The sequence below is a fragment of the Channa argus genome, chromosome 12, assembly GCF_033026475.1.
Source record: "Channa argus isolate prfri chromosome 12, Channa argus male v1.0, whole genome shotgun sequence".
Classification (NCBI taxonomy): domain Eukaryota; kingdom Metazoa; phylum Chordata; class Actinopteri; order Anabantiformes; family Channidae; genus Channa; species Channa argus.
Genome location: NC_090208.1, coordinates 14534870 through 14555757, shown reverse-complemented (window position 1 = coordinate 14555757; position 20888 = coordinate 14534870). Strand labels below are relative to the sequence as shown.

General features: G+C 38.6%; 1 protein-coding gene across 8 annotated transcripts in view; it reads right to left on the bottom strand.

The window, feature by feature from the left end:
- The window catches only part of arap2 (ArfGAP with RhoGAP domain, ankyrin repeat and PH domain 2), a 204578-nt gene that overhangs the window by 11893 nt on the left and 171797 nt on the right, over positions 1-20888 (bottom strand). For all 8 annotated transcript variants that reach the window (XM_067523327.1, XM_067523333.1, XM_067523331.1 and 5 more), the window contains 9 exons: positions 19325-19427; positions 18468-18666; positions 11641-11704; positions 10964-11127; positions 10032-10244; positions 9674-9779; positions 7787-7934; positions 5643-5720; positions 680-754 (listed from right to left, as the gene is read on the bottom strand). In XM_067523327.1, the coding sequence (XP_067379428.1) occupies positions 680-754; positions 5643-5720; positions 7787-7934; positions 9674-9779; positions 10032-10244; positions 10964-11127; positions 11641-11704; positions 18468-18666; positions 19325-19427 (1150 nt within the window). The remainder of the gene's footprint in view (positions 1-679; positions 755-5642; positions 5721-7786; positions 7935-9673; positions 9780-10031; positions 10245-10963; positions 11128-11640; positions 11705-18467; positions 18667-19324; positions 19428-20888) is intronic.

Here is a 20888-nt window from a genome sequence, read left to right as displayed (position 1 = left end):
GACTAAAGAGGAGAAAGTCAGAAAAGTCAACACATCCGGCATATAGAGCATAAGATGAGATCATAAATTCTCTGGATCGATACACTACTTTCATCCATCTCTGCCTCTGAAGAGTTACTCAGACTTTAACATGTAACATTTATTGCACTGAAATCTGACTGGCAGCCATGTACACAGTGCACTGATTAAATACTTGCTGCTTTGTCACGGTATTAGGTGTGTCTGAACACCTAATAACCGAGCAAATGTGCTACCTCGCTCCCCAGGGAAAAAGCACAGTGTTAGAGTGAAACAGTGCCGCTGAGTGCTCCCGCATCCCAATTCTAGTGCTGCCGCCGACCTGTGAAGAGAATCTCTAACCTACAGCGGCCTGCACACTTTGTAAAATGCAATTACTCACACAATTAAATCAGACATTTCTTTGATTAGTTCGGTTTGATTTATTTCAGTGGCGGTAATCCCATCAGGTTAAACCACAAATGCCTCGGCCCTATTCTATCAACATCTCTCTGCGTCTCGTTCTACCCCACTTTCTTTCTGCTGCCTCACCTGCCTTTATCCCACTCTCCATCTCCCCATCCCTCTCTCTTAGCCCACCTTACAACCAAAACACACTATGAGAAAGCAGGCATGCACACATGCTTGCTGAAAGTACATATGCACAAACACACATTTGTACCTTGACTAAACAGCAGTTCTCTGGCTGCCTTTTTTCCAGGTACACCTCGAAGATCAAGTCTCCAGCTGGAGAAAACTGGGGGAAAAAATAAATAAATAAATAAATAGAATGAGACAGAGAGATCAGCTGAATTACAAAAACAATGCAGCGGGATTAATTGGCTTTTCTGCTAAAGTCCTGCTCCAGTGTGGCATGAATCTAAATGCAGAAAAGTGAGAGGAACGGTTAGAGGATTTGTGGAAACCAAAGGTCGTTGTCAGAGCTGGAGGCAAATTAAAACCAGTAGCATGAATGTAATGCAAAACCTCGCTAAATAAGGGGGAACGTGTGAGCACCGTGTGTAAAATAATACAACCTTATTTCTATAGTAATTTCCTTAACATGGTTGCAAAGTGCTTATACAATGTAAAACATTTTAAAATAAAACAGACAAACTAGTAAACTAAACATCACACTCACCACAGAGAGACAAACCATATAAAACAGCTTTGGTTGTTCACTAACTTTTAAATAAAAGTAGCCATAATGATTAAGCAATAGGTTTGTTTCCTATGATAAATAAACAGTGACCTTTAGTAGCCAGGTTGGACCTCTGTAACACTGAGAGCCTTTTCTGCTGACCCAAGCGTGCACCCTTGTACACATGTTCTCAACAGGTCAGAGATGTAGCTTGAAGCAGATCCAGTTAATGCTTTAATTGAATTGTGTTTTCTGGAAGCAATGGGAGGCAAACTCCTTGGGGCCTCGTGTGTAGGACACGTTGAGTGAAATAAAATAACTTCTCAACTCTAAAAAAAACAAGCTTCTGTGATAAAGTTCCATACTGAGAGACAGTACTGTTTGTTTTTTGTTTTATGTTTTTTTGACATTTCTTTTTGATAGTACTTTTTGGAAATACTACTGTTAGCCGTGTCATAATAAAGCATGAGAGAGCACAACTGCAAATCAACAGAGGACGATAAATTTCCACTACAACGCAAGTCTCTCTCGCTCTTGCTGGTCCGTATACAGAAAACATTAAGACTGAAGGAGAACACATTTTCAGCAATGTCTGTGTTCACTATGTTTTCAAGAGAAAAAACCAAGCAATAAAAAGCAAAAAAGGTTTATCCAGGAAGCCTAGATTGGTCCACAGTCCTGGCCGGCCTGGTTCAATGTGCAACACTGACAAGTTTCCTGTGATTTTCAGCCTCCACACTTCAACGCCTCAATTTTAAAAAGGCCCAAACCAACTGCCAGAGAAGCAAGGATCAAGGTGTTCATAAAGCAGTATAGACTATAGTGGAAACGGTAGGTTGAAAACCTTACAGAAGGACGAAATATAACATAGTAGTAACTATATTGAAAACTGGGCTAACTGTAAGTCTCTTTTCTCCCCCAGTTTACAGAAAATATTCTGAACACACAGGGTACATACCCGTACAGCAGGATCCATGCCTTGAACCAGCGGCACATGGCTAATTACAGTAAAACTAAATGAGGACCTGGCCAATTTGAATTTGGACCATCTACCTCCCAGCACTAATATATTAACAACCGCATATATACGGGTTATACAACCACAAAATGCACTCACTAACACACTTTTCTATTCAAACACACTTCAACAAGACCTCCGCTAACATACCTGTGATGAGCTACATTAAAGTCAGTCCGCAATTGTTTTTCCTTCTTTTGTCATCAACCTTAAATCTCTGTTCTCTCATTTAACAGCAGCTTTTTAACTTACTGCACTGATGCTAGATGGACCAGCCACACTGTCCACACCACAGAAACTGTACACAAGTCTTTAGCAACTTCCTGTCAGTATTAAGCAGCTGTGCATGACAGATGCCGTTGTACTTGCTTTTAACGATCACAATTTTTATTTTGTTTTAGAATTAATAGTTTTTATAATAGGCCAGCTTTGATCAAAACCTTTTATTATACTATATATAAACTTTAACTAAAAATTAATTTTACGTCTACAAATTTGGGGTGTGCCAGCTGTCTCTTTGGGTGTGCCAGGAACACTCTGGCAGAACAGTAGCTACACCACAGTAGTGAAAATGCCAAACAGATATATGAGGCTATTGTGGTTCAATCAGTACACTTCTCCTCCTTCCCCTTGATTATTATGTGATGGGAGGAAGACCAGGCACACTTCTAACAAACATGTCATTTGTTGAGTGAAAAAGAAAGACAGGAAGTTGAGACACTGATAACTGGCTGGAGGAACAAGCCGATGCACAAATAAAAAACAAAACAAAACAACAAGTGTTAAATGGTTTTATGGCTGATGGGGAGATATCTCAGAAACAAGGAAGAAAAACAGTAATTTTCTGTTCGAAGTGAAGACATTTCTAATCTTCACCAAAGTCAAACTCTCACTGCACTCGCTCTGGCTGTAAATGCAAGTATTGATTTTTGAGTGCCACTTCTAACTTACAAGGCATGACATTGTCTCGCACCTCATTATATCACTGATTTACTTACTCCCCAAGTCTAGCTATACTATCCACTCACAGTCTTTACAAGCCTCCTTATCGTTTGCTGCCGTTAAAGGAAACAGATGAGGTCAGAACCTTCAATGCAGGGCCTGACCCTGCTCAAACAAACTTTCTGCAAATGTCAAAAGTGCCCACCATCTTTGCCACCTGCTCAGCAAAGCCTACATCCTACAGTAAACCTTTACTCCTACCTGTACCTCCCTCTGTGTTCGTTCACACTGTAGCAAGAATAGCTCAGTCCTATATCTCTGCATGTTATATGGACCACATATCATTAAATGTGTGCCGTTTTAGCTTTGCTCCAAGGATTGCAGTGTCAGTCTTTTGGCTGGCTGGTCCGCTACTTTAGTTCAGACTAAAATATCTCAGTATTGAGTGTATTTCCAGGAAAGTTTGTACAAACATTCATGTGTCCCAGTGGATGAATCCTGTGGCACTGTTAGGGTCAATTAGCTTGGCGTTAGCCTGAATATTTTGAGCCTAGCCTCAAATATATTTCAGTTGTCAAAAACTGGCAATTTAATGTAGCACAGCCGAAGTGTACTGAGAGCGTTGGGTGAGTGGGTGTATAGAGCACTCCACCTGACAAGACATATGCAGGCAGCAGTAAAAATACTAAAGTTGGTAACTTCAGACAGTGAGCGGAGTCATTGCCACTGCTGCACCTTTCAGCGTTTCGGGATTTTTCTCTACATTTCAGCACTGACACTGGGCCAAAAACATTACAGAGGCCAAAGAAGCCAGTTTGCGTGGCTTCAGTTGGCAAAGGCATGGACACAAAGTCCAACATATATTTCCTCTGGAGAGTCTAAATCCGAACTTATCTTCTCCGTTTTTGCTAGTAATATCAATCCCTTCAGACAATTTGGTGGTTTTATTTTCCTTTGAGCTTTCTCTAAGTCTTAGATACAGAGCTTTATTATTCCAAAATATGACAATTGTAAATCAGAGTTTACTGATAATACTGAGCATATACGGTATGTATATCTACAAAAAGTTATTATTCATTATTATTTGTTATTATTCATCTGAAAAACATTCAATATATGGTAAACATTGTTTTAGCACTAATTAGCAGCATGCTAACATTACATTTGAATGTTAGTACTTCTCTAAAACTACCAATGCAGCCTTACTGAGCAGCAAAAATACTTGCTTGAATACTTTTAGTTTTGTTTTGTTATTGCATGGTGAAGGAAGTGGTGTCATTTTCATTCATCTCGACAAGACAAAAATGTACAGGAAGAATGTAGATGGTTTGAAACTAGTTTTCCGAACCAGCACGTCCTCATTGGCTGGTATTAGAATCAGGATGGGTGTTTTTTAAGCAAAGCATTTTAGCTATATTTCAAACAACCAGGGCCTAAAATGCTTTACATCATTCACATAGTCCACGGAATAAAAAAGCCATTGATGCAGCTCTTCTGCGTGACACTTCTATAAACCTGAGCCACTATAAATAAACTGCCAGCATACATACACACTGCAAGTGCAGCCTTTCCGAATCCGTGGGTGGTAAATTACATTTTTACCTATTTTCTTTCATTTTTCTTTAGGGTGTGAGCTACGAGAACGCGGCGCTGCGTGAAACAGATGAGTATGACAGACATTTACGGCTACAGCTATTAATTTTCACTTCAATTTTTCACTTCCAAATGAGTAGTTAGCATGACAGGGTTCAGTTCCACTGGTGGTAGTGTTCCATGGACCCTGCACACATTTCTGTAAAGTTATGCTAAACAGTGGCTTCTACGACAAAGCCCGCGGGTGAAATGATTAAGATGGTCCAAACTATGAAAATGACCAAGTAAGTAAAATCAGTCAGTAATGTAACATTTAATCACTTTCAGCAATGTTTAACTTCCTAAACTTAAATTTAACCCTAAAATAAGCTTACTCATTATCTCAACAGATCTCCATGTAATTACATTGAATTATTGTTCTTCATAAGAAGTGCTAACTTTCTTATTTTTCCATTACAGGTTAAAACCCTAAATCCCTCAAATTTGTATCTATAAACAAAACATCGCCCCCAATTTTCACCTCAGGCAGCTTTATAATAGCACTGACTTTCCACTGAGTAACCCTCCTGCCCCACAGCAGCAGACATGTTGTGAAAGCCTACTGACACAGTGGAAAGAAGTGCGGGAGAGAGAGAACGAGGAGGCATAAACAACTTATTTCAGATTTCAGCAGCAGCAGCATGTGTTTTAATTTTTTTTCCCAGTTATCTGAACCGAATGTTTTCGTCAGCCGAAGCATCCAGGCATAAAGTACCTGCCGTAAAGGTTAACAGGAACAAAGAACTTTTTCCCTCAACCGCCTGCCTCCCCTGCTTACCCATTATTATCCCCCATCCCTTTCTTTTTTCTCGAAATACTTGTTCAAACCTAACACTTGCACGCAAATCAATACACACACAAGAACAGGACACCCATTGGTGATTTCCATTTCAGTTCTGCGGGTCAGCTTACTGTGGTGTCCTTCTTGTCGTTCCAGCGTGTGATGAAGCTATTCTCTCTCTCCATCTGTTGCACTTGGTCTTCGTTGACCTGTTAGAAGCATCACAAAAAAAAAAAAACACAGATACACATCAACTCAAACTCAACCAAAGTAAAACTTTCTGAGGAAGTGACAGGATCATAAAGCCCTTGCGATGGTCAAAATTAATTTCTGCATTTAAACATGATACAGAAGATTATCTTAAAGCAGGTGGAAGGTATTTTAAGCAAACTGAGTCACTCAGCTGACACCTCTAACACTATTTTTTAAGGTGGAAGTTGGCTGTGAGTGTTGTACACACTGAATATGAAAATAGTATTTTCTTGCACAAAGCTCTGTGTGGGAAATTACCTCTTTTATTCCAAGTTTTTTCTAACATTATCATTTTTAAAGAACAATTTGCTTTGTTGGAACCATACGAATGCCAGAGAAGACTGACGGAGAAAAGAAACAACTTACAAACTCTTTGTGTGCATGTTTAGGCCCGATAATGGTCCCCATTGACGACACCCGACACAGAAAAGCTGCTTTAATTAGGAATATGTCTCACTCATTTTATGTCCCAGCGTGTGCATTGAATGACACATTGCAAATGGGCTCATGATTGGTTAAGCGTAATGGCTATTTTCCATGCGAATGACGGCGTCCTAAACTGATTTGGAGCCAATGCTCCTCCTTTAACGTGAGAACAAGGCATCCGTGTTGAATTAGCAGTCGCTCTGTGCTGAGTATCCCATAAGCCAGGCAGCTCTCAAAGGGTAACCTTGATCCCACACCCCCACCCATGCGCACAGAAGTAAAGTCAAGCCTGTTGTAGAGATTTGGCAACAACAACTCAGCCCCGGTACTTCAACCATCTGTTGAAGTGAGGGTGTGTAAATAAAGTTTTGCCTGCAGCTTGGATTAGATATGCAACATGGTAATATCTGAATGTTTTAAATGTTATGTTTTTCATTGACCACTGGTTGGAGAGATACTTAAATCCAGTTGGCCAAGTATATGAGATCTGACACAGTGCACATTGTATAAGCAGCTATTTATCTTGGAGGACAAACAGGTAACACTTACTGTCACAGGCTAGTTTTCACATCAGATCAACAAATGATGAGATGGAAAGCTGAAAATCTTTGAGTTGTGGGAAATTAGGGTGGGTAATATGGATGAGAATAAATTAAAGAATATTTTCTGAAAAGTAGTGCCATAGCGTCTGTCTTATATCTGCTGTACACAAATTGTGTTCAGGTATAGGAGTGAAACATCTGTATAGACATACTGTTAGCATCTTTGACCTTTCCTGTCTGGTAAATGCATGTTGCATTATAAGAACTGTGCAATGCTACACTTTTAATATATTCCAGCTTTTTCTAAATGGCTGCAACTTTACCAGTGATTTTGGTCCTACACACAAAATATGTATATGTAACATGATATTATATAATTAATAATGTTATAATTGTTGTAATAATTGTTCTGTTAATACATATTATTTTTTTATATATTATATTTGTTGTTTAGTGATTACCTATTAATTTCTTGGTTCATTTTGTGTTTATATGGGTTGTTAATTGAGCCACATCTTTCAAACTAGGTAAACATAGTCAAAACCTAGGCATCTATAGTTAACACAAAAAGAAAACCTATATAAGTGATGAAAATATCTTCATCCCTACACAGTGTAAACATGAATATTGTATTAGATGTAATAAAATACACAAAAAACACTACAATAAAATACAAAGTCAGACTGGGGATTTTTTTTCTTATATATTTTCACCATTATATTGGCTCCCCACATATAGCACAAAATCATAAGACTGGCCTCATTTTGCATTAAGTGAGAGATGTCATGAATATGTTTCCATTGTAAATTTTTTGTTCTAGGTGACGCTTTTTTTAATATAACCTCTGTGCTTTCTAACAATGTGCACCGTCTGTGTGTGCACAGATTTCCATATTTGACTGTAAATTTTTCCAGAAATAACAGTATCAAGTAAATCAGCTAGTTTTGGTTTTATAAGACCCATATCACCTAACCACACAGCTAAGTTTTCTGTTATTATCTTCATTGGTTGCCCCTGCCGCACAAAATAAATTAAACCCAACAGTTTTGACTCACACTGAAGAGGGTGATATAGTTGCTGATGAGGTCACGGACCACAGCTATTTCTTGTGGGGTTTGTCCACGAGTCTGGAACAAACAGGAGGAGAAGACGTAGGCCAGTTTTTCACTCGACATTTGGTTGAGGTGGGAACACTGCTGAATCCTGAAACAGGATGTTGAGGGAAAAAAAATGAACACAGAAATCAACACAAACACTTAAAATAGCTTGTTGTCTCAATCTCTTATGCCCACACATACTGAACTGAATGTAATGAAATGCTAGGCCTCAGTCCAAACTCATCAAAGGGCTGATTAAGTCTTCTCCAAACAATCGGAATCATTAACATAATGCAACTAAATCGCAGCTATACATTGGTTTCTGAGGGAATGCTGTGTAATACAAGCTTTAGTGAATGAGACATCAAAACAGCAGAGTTTATGTCTGATAGGCTCTTTGTGTGACTGAAGATTGTGTAGAAAGGACACGATATGTGTGAATATTCCCACTCCTGTTATGCAATTTTACTTGTTTAATTCCATACCAGTTGAGCCGGGTTATAGCTTTGACTTTCCTTCTTTAATTTATTACAAGGCCTTATTATTATTACATAGAGCCTCTCCAAAATGAAATAAATTGAAAAATGTCAACGCTGTACTGAAATATATGACTTTCAAACACAGGAGGTCCACTAAGCCAAAAAAGGTGCCATTTTTGTTATAGACTTAAAGTATGTGTTTGCAAATTGTTTGATGTTTTAACAATGAGTCACTCTAGCTGTTTCTTCGGAAAATGCCAAGAAATGGTAACAAACAACATGGAATTGATTTGTCATTTTCAAGTCAAAAGGCACTGCTGTCTCAGTGAAAACAGCCTCTTCCTTTTCAGCGTGTAACTTGAATCAGAGAAAGTAGCCAAACTGATTGACCAGAAGAAAAGGAAATCACACGTATACAGTAAAGAAAGGGCAGAGTGGGTCATTAGCAGGGACAACACACTAATCAGCAGGTGAGAGACAGCAGCCCTAGAGCTACTCTGGGAACTCTGAGTACCCAACCTTGTTACAGCTGTGATGAAGTGTGGCATCTGTAGAGCTACACCTGTTCCATCAGCCACAAGTTCAGTCATGAACAAGATGAAGACACAGACTAACAGTCTTGTTGCTGTTTTAATAGAATTATAATGCATCATTTGGCAAAAGAAGGGGCTTTGTATAAATTAAGCAATATGCTGAATCCCACTGAGTGCTGTCAAGTTGATGGAAAAGTGTCCAGTGGCTGCAGTAATTAGATTGGTTTTGTACTTTATCACATCAATCCAAAACAAGCAAATGGATTACAGCAGATGGATTGCAGTTAGCTGCAGAGTAGCATGAGCAAAGGGGCAGAAACAAAAGAGAGACAAGTAATAAAACTATGCAATAATTTCAATTAGGATGCAATAAGATGCAACACAGTATATAGTCTATACAATCATAAACTATAGAATTAGTTGCATCAAAGATCTTTAGGTTTAGACCAAAAAAGTATAATTACCACATCGCAGTATGCTTCTGTCAACCAGTCAAGTTGCAAATCACATGCATGTTTGTCAAGACTCATATTCTAATCAGTTCCTCCTTGAGTCCAAGAGGACGTATGTACATATGTATAAATACACCCTATGCTGAGACATAATTAAACTAAGTTATTGTGTTTCCTGTTTATCCATACATCTCATTAACAACAGTGTTACATGTTTTTTTTTTTTTTTTGGTATCTTCATGCGCCGTTTATAATGTTTTAAACACACTTTACACCACAAATGTCAAATTCAGGATATTAGAATTGATTTCGAAACAGCCTAACTAGTATAGGCTCTGTTGGCAGTCTGAAGCGATTGTGTGTGTGTGTGTGCGTGCGTACCTGTATAGATGTTGAAGCAGAGCATCCAGTGTCGACCGGTTTGTCTTTGGCAAACTCTCTATGTAAGTGGAGTACATCTTCACTCTCTGTCTCTCCTCCTTGTCATCTACACAGTCATGGAGATGAGAAGTAATTCAAATAATGCCAAGTATAAAAAACTATAAATGCAAACAGCTAATGAGAGTTTCTGCCGCAGATTTAATCTGAAATCATGTTTCTAGTGCCCAAACACATTGGATCTTGTAATGTTATAAAGCATAAAACATGAAGCACATTACTAGACACATGTTCTCCCATGTGGGTGCCTCATTACTCTACGCTACACTAAACAAAATACACTAAACACACACTCACATACCCAGAACCGACACCCAGTATGGATAGAGCTCCTTGGTCAGCAGCGCATCCTCTGCTTGGGACAAGAAGCCCTTTAGAGTGTCTGCCACATCCTCAAGGTGGTGCTCCTTCTGTCTTAGCTTGACATTACGAGCGTCGCGGGTGAACTCCTGCAGGAGTAGTGAAACTCGACCGGGGTTCCCAGGCTTCTGGTAAATCCCCTCATGACACAAACCTGGTTATAATATCCCCACAATGAGGTAAAAACAAATTGAAGATTCAATAAGAGATTGAAAGGTTCCATGATCTAAAAGTGGTTTTGTCAGTTATTCAACTCTGCATACTCTTTGGTCTTATAGTCACTGTCTGATGATTAATATCCTCTAATGTGTAGTGTCCGCAACAACAATTGACTACATATTTTTCTATATGACTATATACAATTATAGGGCAATAACCAGCTTTATGGACACGTAGTTGTGGCATATAACAATGTTACATAAGCACATTTGAATCTAAATTGCAGGTGAAATAAAATGTTCTGTGCAAAGTATATTAACCTTCTGTACCACTTTACAGTTTCCGTCAGAGTTAACTTTATGCCAGTCCCTCATTACATCGCACACTACTTATGGTAGTAGTGTATAAGCTCCTTTTTTTCAGTTCTTAGGTGACAGACATTATGCAACATAGATTTCCTGTGTGTTTATATTTTTTGAACGAAGCAGTAATAGTGCAGGACGTTTTTTTTTTCCAAAAATATCTTGAAAAAAAGAGAGCGAGGATAATGTCACAGGATAAGGCTAGACGACATTAAAAAGCATGAAATTCTCATCACGATGCAGCATGGTGGATAAATCAATTCCTCAAGGGGAAATCATAATAATAGTTCTGCACAACTAGTTTTTTTTTTTTTTTTTTAAGTTTTCTGCCCATAGATATAATAGAACCTACCATACTGAGTGACAAAAGCAATGCAACTGTCGACTATAATGGGGACACCATTTTTAGTCAGCTGTTGGTTGCTGAGGGCATTGCCATCTGTGCCAGCAGCCAGTGTTATGGCAGAGTGCCACAATGTAAAGTCCATCTTGTTGAAGCCATGGATGTAAACTGTTCTATTAAAAAAAAAGACATAAAAATATAATTATTAATAAGAAATCTCTTGATTACAATTGACATTAAAAACATGTTGGTTCATATTTTAAGAACTAAAGTTGTTCATATAATTGCAAAAGCACTGCTAAGTCATTAAATAAACAACCAACAAGATTAAAAGGAACCCAAAAGAGCTTCCACAGAACACACAGCTATAAACAACCACCGGTTTCCCATGAGGTTTGATCAAAAACACACAAACGAATGGCAATTACCAAAATAAGCACAAAGTCTTGTCGCATTACTCTAAAAGGGAGCCTAAAACTGTTGGCTTGTGTGAAGACCTCACCCCTTCTGAAGCAGGCAGTCTAGTGAGGCTTTAATTACCATGGATGGTTACAGTAGGTAAAGAGCATTCTGACTAACAAGACAAAGGTAGAATCAAAGCAAGCAGTGTTGCATAATGCATACAGAGGCTGTTTCACAAACACATTCCCAATTAGCTCAACAGTTCCCCCCCCCCCCCAAAATACCTTCTGCCCTCTACCATCAGCAGCACTTGGATCTTGTCCTCACCCTCAGTATGTGTGGAGACAGCTGGGGGAAAAGGGCAAAGAGTTGTAGTAAATGCAGGCTCCGCAAAAGTGTGTACATTTAAAAGAGCAACATGTTCTGAGCTAATGCAAAGTAATGTGCCAGGAACAATTTCGAAGTGACATTTGCAGTTGTTCAATCTCTGTCAAAAGCATGAATGCTTAGAAGCTTTCGCCATGAAACATGGAAGTCGATGCAATCATTACCTCTCACTGAAAGGTCTCCGTTCTCTTAAGTATTCATTTATGTTTTAAAGGCAATCATGGCAAATAATACACTGCACAATATGTCTAGACACATCTAACTACTCTTTCAAATATGCAGACATACAATGGGAGAGAAAAAGTGAGGGAACAGTACAGAAGTGAAAATGCCAAATGCATCCTTTTGGAGTTAACAGCATTTTCTTGTTGTAATGGGAAACCTAAAGTGAGTTTTTATGTCACTGACTTAGTAAAGTAGGTTTAAACAACAGAAGGAAGTAGGGCATAAACACTAGTGTCATTGGTCACCACGATTTAGTCGGTCTAAATGCAACCAAATAAGACTGCACTGAGGGCAGCATAATGTGAAACAAAAGATACTTATAGAGTTTGAGAACCTTCGTCTGTTCAATCAGCCTTTTGAAAATCAAAACAACAGTGCAAGGATAAAGAAAAAACTGAGCTCGGGACTCGAAAGCTCTGCCATAATCTCTTCTGTGGGTTCAAACAGCTGCTTAGATCATGGCGACAATCGCACACACACACACACACACACACACACACACACCAGATAAAGCACAAAAAAGATGAGTCTCTGCAGTCAAGTCACAAATCTTCTAGCAACGGCATTTGGCACTTTCACCATACTCAAGTTCCCAGTGGTTGTGCTCAAATAATGGATATATACATAAACACACACACACAAAAAGGACTTCACATACATAAACAGTTGCCATGTTACTGAAGATTGTTAGCTATGAAAGAAGGCAAGATTTTTGCCAGGTTTGAAAACAATATTTTGACATTTGAGGAAATAAACACCAGTTCATCCATTAGTTGTAACCGCTTATCCTATTTGGGTCTTTGGGCGAGAGGCAGGGTAGACCCTGGACAGGTCGCAAGTCTGTCTCAGGGCCAACACAGAGAGACACACACAGACAAGACAACCATTCACACTCACATTCACACCTACAGTCAATTTCGGGTAACCAATTAACTTAACATGCATGTCTTTGGACTGTGGGAGGAATCCCGGTTATCAGGAGGAAACCCACGCAAGCACAGGGAGAACATGCAAAGTCCACACGGAAAGGCTGCAGCTGGCCGGGGATGTGAACTTGTTACCTTTTACTGCAGCTGTCAGGCGGCAGAGCTAATCACTCCACCACCATGAGTAGATAAAGGCCGATATAAAACATTAAGCTAACATAAGCAAGTGGTAGGTTTTGTTCACATCACTGTGGAATTTCACTTTGTCTGGATTGAACAACAAGATAAAATTAGCAGTGCTGGTAGGTTAGTTTTACACATTTCAAAAAATACCAAGCCCTCAGTTTGCACCCGTTTTTAGTCACTAGGAACATTTGTCACAATGAGACCTTTCCATTTTATACTACTTTTACTACAATGTATTTACTTGACTATATTCACACACACATATATGTATGTATATACACACACACACATATATATACTTATGTATACACACATAAATACACACAAAAAATACAGTATAAGACTTTAGTGACTTCTGGTGTGACCTCCAGTTTGAATGTCAGTAGTTAAGTACATTAAGTAATTCAAATTACAGTTAACAGTAACAAAACACCAGATCATCAAAACAGTAAATAAAGTCAGAAAAATAAGCCCCAGTATTAACTTACATATATATATTAATTTATGTAAAATTAAGCATTTTGCAAAAACATTAATTTTAATTTTGAAGCATCAAGTATTTTTTTAAGCAAATACTTTTAACTTTTATTTAAACACAATTTTTAATAAAGTGCTTTTACTTTTAACACAGTATTTCTACACTGTGGTAATACTAAATGAGTAAATGATCTGGGTCGTTCTTACTCAGATAAAGTAAAAGGCTGATGGTAGCTTCAAATTCATGCTAAAACCTGAATGAATTTACCAAACATCTGATTTTCGGGTGATCTGAATAACAGCTTTGATTGGACTGTTGTTTTCACGTACTTCGAATATATGTAAATAAATATACATTTTCACAATCATAACATCACAGAACATAAAAAAATAAAATAAAAAAAATAACTTTTATATTTATTCTACCACATAAACTCTGGATCCATCATTTTAGAAAAGAACATAAATGTGCCCTGACAGAAAATTTTATTTGATTGCCGGCACAAAATAAATGGTTCAATGTTATACATAAAAGTGTTATTTTGGCAAAGACATTCTTTGCATGTTGAGCTAAACAGCAAAAACAATTAATTCCCTAAAGTCTCTTTTAACAAATAATTTGCTTTTTATTTCATTTGGCAAAATTTCAAGGGCACAGTATTTCATTCAGATATAAGAAAAAAAGAAGGCAGAGAACGTCAGAGACTGATATTGACTTGAGAGAGGTTTATTAACAGTGTTATCAGGTAAATGCAAAACACTTGTCATCGCTGTTTGAACAAACACAAAGCAAACCTCTTTCATCCAGCTCACAGCTCAGTGGGTATTTTTTTTAAAAACTTAACATGTTTTTGTGATAAGGAACTAAGTATGTGGTCTTGTTCTCTCCATAATTTGTGCCAGCCGTCCTGTAAGAGATTTCCATTTTGTTTTTTCCTTCTAAAAATCAGGACTTGTTTGATTTGGAGGTTTTTTGTTTTTGTTTTGTTTTTGTTTTTTTGGCGTGCCAGAGCCAAGTTATAGTGTAAGAAAATTGTTTTGATTTCTAAATATATTTTACAATAACATTAAGACTTGTTAACCACCTTTCTAGAGACCTGGGTTTGGTTATCAGCAGTAGTTTTACTGGATCATTCAACAAAGAAAGTCTCCACTAACAAAAAAGGATATGTTGCTGTGTTCACGGGTATGTTGAGGAATACTAATACCAATAATAATAATAATAATAATAATAATAATAATATATCAACTGCAAAATATTGCATACTTAAAATGTAAGACCACTACAGTATATTCATTGCTAATCTTGTTGTCAATTGTCACATATAGAGTAATGAGTTGGATCCAACTACTTAGTTTTAACTACACAAATGTTTATTGAATACCCAAGCAACTACAGTGAAGATGTATTAATTCTGTTGTATTATTGCATCTTCTTTCCCAGTCAATCTTTGGGTCCATATAGACACTGGTTTTAGAGACTTTAACAAACAAGTGGACACATGGAATTGTTGTTCATTGAGGATTTTTGTCATTTTAACAAGTTCACGCAAAGGTCATGAAGCATCATTAACAGTCCATGCTCTTAAATCCTGCACATCTCAAAATTAATGAGAAAACATCTAAATTTGTCTTTAAATGGCTGTGGACACACTGAGAAAATTGTCCTCCTAAATATATTGGGTAGCAGAAAGAATTCAAAATCCAAATCAATAGGCTTAATGTTTGTCTCTAATTAGCCATGGCCTTAAGGAAAAGCTATCCTTTGGTTACCTACTGTATTCCCTTATCCTTTAGGTTGAGAAGAGGGCTGGAGCCAGTCTTAGCTGACACTAGACAAGAAGCCGGGTGCACTCTGGACAGTTTTTGGTCTGTCACAAGCACAAAAATAGACAGACATTCACACTCACTGTAATTTAGAACCACTAACAGCCTTAACCTGCACATCTTTGGTTTGTGGGAATAAACCGAACCCAGAATCTTCTTGTTATGTGACAGTGCTAACCATTGCAACGCAGTGCTGCCACCCTAAGGAAAATCAGACATCATGAAATTGCACTGAATGAGTTCAAAATTAACATGGTTATCTTCTTTGAAAACCTTTTATTTCGGAAAGTACAGGGTTGGCAGGCTGGTTTGTGCACTCTGGCAGGTTAATCATCATCCAACTGTATCTGTCATTTTCACCTCATTTTACTTTGGTTTTCTTATTTGTGCGGCAGGCATCTTGACACGAGACATCACAAAAATATCAATCCTTTAACAAGTACACAGCTGAGCCCCCAGGAAGCCATTTTAAAAGGTAGTGCACTCTCAATCTTTGGAGATGGGATTCTTTTTGTTATTATTTATTTATATAGCACTTTCCAAAAACAATGTTAGGGACTGATTCATTACTAAGAGAAATTAATACTGAACAATGGACATAGATCAATAAAACATTGTGCACAGTGAGTTTAAGGTAGAAAAAAATTGTCGTTGTCGAATGGAAACAAAGAATAAATGGCAGTTAAGGCAATTAAGGTTAAAATGAACAAAAGCCACAAATTAGAGCTTTCACTTCACCTCCAGTGAGACAAAAACCTTTCAAAGATTTTGAGAAAATATATTGGAAATAATCATCAACTGTAGCAGCCTGAGGCCAAAAAAACTAGGAACAGAAGGCATCACACTTACAGTGAACTCTTGATGCGGATTGAAGTGCTGCATGTTGGAAACATGTAGTTATTTTAATTGAAAAGTCTTTTTTTTCTTAACTCCTTGGTGCTACACAGGGCCACCTTTCATGTAGTGGTGTCACTGTAGAGAAAATAACAGTTAATCCCATGTCACAGACTGTGATTCCTAAAGGGATCCTTTCAAAGCTCCAGAAGCTACCATCCCCCGACAAAACACAGTTCCTTCTGGCTGTAACATCTCTCTGGCTGTGACAAATATGGTTGGAGAAAGCCAAGAATAAAAATGAGTACTACTGCAGTTTTTTATCCTGCCCCAGGTGAGAAGATGGGGCGGCGCTTTGCACAATTTGATCCACGTCGAGCTGTAAATGGATTAGAAATATCCACTGATTCTCCCCTCCTTCTGTTCACACAATCAATAGTACAGTCCCAAAATCTTTATTATGTGCCATTTATGCGTGCCCTTTGGAACAACCCTAATGATGAGATTCCCTCCACACACTGTCCCTTAATCAATTGGTGTTTGTAACTAATGCTGCGATATTGGCAACAGTGCGACAATGGCACCTTTGTTCTTCAAACACCACTTCAGTCTTTCCAAAACCTTGAGTTCATACAAGGTTAGGAGAATCTGAAGCCCATTCTGAGTGATGACCATTTAATGGAGCAATACATTATACTGACCTTTGTTGACCTCATATTAACACCTTCTCACATTCAGTCTGATGGCACCTTGTCACTCCCATCAAAGCATGAATTTTATAATGGTAGACTAAGCTAGCCAATTAAAGCAGAGAGCCAGCAGAAATGTGTAATGGGGTGGGAAGCTGAGGTGTCTTCAGACACCACATGCATCCTCTAACATCATTAAGTAGCAATAAATGCAAGTAGTAAAAGGATGAAACCATAAAATACAGCAATCTTATCAGCCAAAACAGGTGACTGTGCTACTTTAAAAAACAGATTTATTTCCAATTAAAAGCTCCTCCGAAGTTATTTAAAAAAGGGCAGTTTGCTCATGTAAATTGGTAACGGAGCTAAGGGCAATATATTAACCAAAATAGGCTGATGTGGGTTTCAGATGCTTCTAATGCATATTAGTGCAAAAGTCCAGCATCTGAGCAGAAATCACACTAATATTAGATTTACTTATGAGGCAAAGTGCCTTATTAGCCAAAACATAAGACTTTAACAGTCGCAATGCTGCTAAGCTAACAAGTTTCCTCATATCTAGTCATAATGGTTTATAGCTTTAGAAAACATAAACAAAGAAACAAGTAGAATAGGAACTGCTCACCACAGAGTTTGAAAAGGTCTTGAACTTAGGCTGGGATACCAAATGACTTAATTTCATTTCCCTCTACAGGTTGTTCCAAGTGTCTGGAGCAGTAAAGGGGAAAGACTTCTTTCCCATCTCCGTCTGCACAGTATGCACAGATAGCAGATATGGGTTTTGTGATCCAAGATTGTGATTGAGGGACGGGGTCCATGAAATCAGTTTGCAAAGATATGAGGGGAGTTTATCCAGCATGGCTTTATAAATGGAAATATACTAGTGTCTCAAATGCTGCAAAGAGAAAAGGCCAGCCCACTCCAGAGTATAGAGTACAATGCTGATTTCAAATTTATAACAAGTTTAGGATAAACAGTCTAGCTAATGAGAACCTGGGCATTCGTGTACATTATAATACGTTTACACAGTGAAGAATGTGGCAGCAACCAGATCTTTCCTGGCTTTCTGCGAGTCTCCTTTTAAACTTTGACGTGTTGTTTAATAGTGAGATAATGATCAAGACACACATCCAGATATTTGTAGCAGGCACCGGCTAAGTTTTCTTTTCCGGACTTGTCACAATATCAACAGCTCCTAAATTTGCCTTTCTGTGTTAGAAAAAAAGCTTATAGCCATAATAGTTGAATTTGTGTTGGTGCAAGGAGAAAATAATCAAAATTAATTGGAACAGATAAAGATACGATTCATCTCGAGAACTTTCAGGATCGTAACTAATGCTGAAAATTTGTTGTACTGAAATGCAAAGTACAATATTTCAGTCTGAATTCTAGTGAAGTAGGAGTAACATGAAAAGCAAATATGCAATGAAGGTATAAGTACCTCAAAACTTTGCACAGTTCTTGAATAAATGTGTATAGTTCCACCTGACAGCGATTCCAACAGTGCTAAAATTGGTCAATCGCCTACCTCCCAGAACACAGTCAGACATTTAAACTTACTTAGCTCATGTAGCTGTTTGAGTTGAAGGACTTCTTCTTCTACCTCCTCGTCTCCTCCCCTGAAGTGCAGGGCAGAACCTTCCAGCATAAACCAGCCCCTCCTCCAGTGGTACAGATCGTGGCCTTCTTTGTAGTAGAGTCTGCCGATCAGTTCGCTGTCTTTCTGTACCAGTCCCTCGACTTTAGGCGGGATGAAGCACTGTGTGTCAGATGCACAGAGCCAACAAAGCAGGAACAGTCTGGTGATTTAAGAACTCTTGCAACTAACCGCATGAAACTTTTTCACTGTGGCGTGTCACCTCAAAAACAACACTAAAGCACAACACGTGCAAACCTTCTTCTTGGAGGAATAGACCTTTGCTCAGTTTCTGGTCCCTGGCTGAATTATTTTCCAAGTACTTTTCTCTCCCTCTCGATCCTCTGTGCCTAGCCATTGTTCTGTGATTCAAATTGAAATACGGAGGTGTGGAAGGCCTATATTACAGATGGAGAGACATATGGACTAATGCAGCTACACCTCCCACCATCTATGACTGGGTTGCCTTGGATTAAAGAGATAAAAAAGGGAATAGGGGACATATTTATGTGGGGCGTTATTACAAGATTCTGTCAGCATGTGGGTGAAGAGATAGCAAGACCACTTGTCTTACTGAAAGGAGTGCATGCCGCATGAGGCTCGGCAACAACTATATATGTGTTGCAGAGTAGAAGAGCAAATAAAAAAGTATGGGATGCATTTGATGTAGTTCTTCAGCACATTCACACAGATTCGTCTCATAACTTTAAGTGAAAAACAAACATATAAAGCAAGAGACAATGAGCATGTTTTTGTGGGCGCCATATCCAAAATGTGTCACCTTTGTTAGTGCCTGGATCCAGTCATTCTGCATTTCCTGTGTTTCAGCTCCAACGCTCAGTATTCGCTCTGGCTGCAGATACAGCTCCATTGTAAACACAGCCCTGCCGGAGATGCACAGCTCTCTGTTAGTTATGTGGAATGGGAAGAGTCCCCGGAAGCACACGGCAAACAGGTGAAAGCATGTACATTTTCATGTTTTTATAGACTGAAAATCAGCTTGCAAACAGTTCTGTAGTTTGTGGTTATGAATATAAATACTGACTAAAACATAATAACACATAACTTTAAAAAAAAAATTAAACTAATAGAATTCCTGGGAAGTTTCACTCAGTGTAAACATATCCACTCTCTTTATTAAAACATAATAACTTGCACACAGCATTTAATAATGTAGTTCAGATAGTCAGACGTTGCCTTAAAACTGTTGTGCACGTGCTTTTAAGGGACATTCAACCCCATAGGTATGAGTAACATAAAATTGCATGTGCACGAGGTTATGTACATATCCCACATAGATCTTTCAAAAATAGGAGCATGCGTGCACTCCCACCCTCGATCATCAACACAGAGACACGGACTTGCAGGCAAAACCCTTGCTGTCAGAGGCAAAAGGGCAGCTATTAATCTTTGTTGGTCTTTCTCCTCCCATTGTCTCCACCTCGATGCTCTCTCTCTGTCTCTCAGACTCTCTCCATCTCTCAGTGAGGGTGCGGAGGTCAGAGTATCACCGTCTTAATGGTTTGAACACACTGCCAAGCAGTAGCTCTTTTTTTCAATGATACACTACAGTGAGGCGGGCTCTAAACGCGGCAGAAACTGGTGTTTAAGGTAGCGTGTCATGAAGGGGAGGTCACACTAGCGCTGAGTCACTCTCTTCTCAAGCATGTCAAGGGAACAGGTGCGACACTGGTGTTTGTGTGACCTTGCGTGACCCCAACCCCCCTCTTTTCCTCCTCCTTGCCAGTAGGTGTGCAGGTGCTTGTTAGAGAAGCTCCCAGAGGGAAAGTAAGGGAGCGAGTTGTGGAGGGGTACGTCGATGTGCTGTTCAAGTGGTATCATAAAGAAAGGATGGGAGGCGAAGACAGTAGGATAGGAGTAGAATGCTGCATGATGAGTGTCCCACAGGGAAGAAGTAGCTGGGGAGAGAGGAGAGTGAGAGAGCGAGAAATAGGGCTAGAAAGGTATAGGAATAATAATGTAAATGGAAAAAAAAGAATGACAGAAGGGCAAAAATAAGACAGAACTTGTAACCATTATCACACATTACTGTAATGTATGGTATGTGTCTATGTACTGTAGTGCTTATGCATATACTTGCTGAATTCTGAGTTTAGAGAACTTTTTCTATATCTCATAGGAAAAAAACTAGTTTGGTTGCCTATAAACAGTAACAATAAAGTCCTATAGGAATGACACATTTCTGCAGGCCAAGTCTAAACTAAATGGCCACTTTATTAGGTACACCTGTACAATCTACTGCAATCCAATACAGCAGCTCTGCCATGAAAACTGTTTAAAAGCTCTGTTACTTCTGTTAGTGTGTCTAAAAAGTGATGAAGAGA